The sequence below is a fragment of the Pygoscelis adeliae genome, unplaced genomic scaffold (genome assembly GCF_000699105.1).
Source record: "Pygoscelis adeliae isolate BGI_AS28 unplaced genomic scaffold, ASM69910v1 Scaffold728, whole genome shotgun sequence".
Classification (NCBI taxonomy): Eukaryota; Metazoa; Chordata; class Aves; order Sphenisciformes; family Spheniscidae; genus Pygoscelis; species Pygoscelis adeliae.
Genome location: NW_008825337.1, coordinates 1 through 1,381, shown reverse-complemented (window position 1 = coordinate 1,381; position 1,381 = coordinate 1). Strand labels below are relative to the sequence as shown.

The 1,381-nt window shown below is 60.2% G+C and overlaps 1 protein-coding gene across 1 annotated transcript in view; it reads right to left on the bottom strand.

Moving 5' to 3' along the window:
* ECE1 (endothelin converting enzyme 1) overlaps positions 1-1,054 on the bottom strand; it is a 12,720-nt gene extending 11,666 nt beyond the window's left edge. Inside the window, exon 1 of the mRNA XM_009330341.1 lies at positions 847-1,054. Within this exon, the coding sequence (XP_009328616.1) occupies positions 847-933 (87 nt within the window). The 5' untranslated portion in view covers positions 934-1,054. The remainder of the gene's footprint in view (positions 1-846) is intronic.
* Positions 1,055-1,381: the final 327 nt, after the last annotated feature.

The window sequence follows — 1,381 nt, the reverse complement described above, 5'->3', positions numbered from 1 at the left end:
AGCCAGCTAGGAAGGGCGGCACAATGGCAGGAAAGGGAGCGGGGCGAGTGTTTCGGCAGGCTCACCTGCTATCCTGTGCCACCCCAAACCCCTCCTTGAGCATGGCTATAACCCTCCCGGGTGGGCCCCGTCCCCACCACCGGCGCTGGGACAGGGTGGGGGTCACGGCGGCGGCGGGAAGCGCCGTAACAGGATACTCCCACTCGGCCGAAAAACATCCCCAGGAAACATCCCAATGCGACGGCGAGCAGAGATGGCCCCGCCAGGGAAAGCAAAAACACAGCGGAGCTCTGATTTTGGGGGCAGAAAACACCATTCTAGGCAGAGACCAATGAGGCTGGGAGTGGGGCCCTCACCAAGAACATCGCTCCGGCCCCAGATCTTTCCCGGTGAGGCCGGACGCTGGCAGCCCATGGGGTTTTTTGTTTGTTTGTTTTTTTTCCTTGCCACCCTTGGCCCTTTTTAAGCCGCTTTCCCACTGCTCGGGGAGGAATTAACCTAATCCCCTTTTGTGCGGGGACAAAGCTCCCACCGCCACGATAATTGCTCGCCCCAGCCACGCCGGGAAAGGGTTCGGCCGGCAGAAAAACTGGGTGCTGGGGCGTTGCAAACAGCCGAGCCAGGATCCGGCCCTGCAGGCTCCCCTGTCGCTGGCTCCAGGTGCCTGGAGGGGAGCAAAGGGCAGCGGCGGTGGGAGCCAACACGGCTCTGCCCACGCCGCACTTTGCCCCACGGAAAGGCTGGTCCCAGGCAGAAAACCCTCCTGTAACCCCCGCCCCGCTCCTGCTGTTTGCCAGGACCTGAAATACCCATTTTTTCCCCCCTAAAACACACATGAAGCCCTACCTGGAAGCCGTTGGGGTACCCATCGCCTTCGCCGATGGAGTCCAGGGGGTCTTCATCATCCAACGTCGCCCGCTTGTAGGTCGACATCTGCACGGGGAGATCGGCAAATGGAGGTGCTCAGCGGCTCCGGGTCAAGGAAGAGGAGGAGGAAGGAGGGCGAGGAAGGAATACGCACCCCCTAAAGCCGCCTCCTCCTCCGGGGAGCCAAATCCCGAATGGCTCCGGGGTGGTAAAGCGCTAAACAAACGCCGGAGGAAGGTGGGAGCGTGCAAGCATGCAATCCTGCAAGCATGCGATTGTGCAAGCGTGCAAGCGTGCAAGCACACAATGTTGCAAGCGCACAATTCTGCAGGCATGCGGTTGTGCACATGTGCAAGCACGTGGCCGTGCAAGCACACGGTTGTGCAAAGATACAAGCATGCGATTGTGCAAGCATGCACTTGTGCGAGCATGCGGTTTTGCAAACAGCCAAGCACGCAGTTGTGCAAGGGGGCACACATGCAATTTTACAAGCATGCACACGGGCAACTGTGCA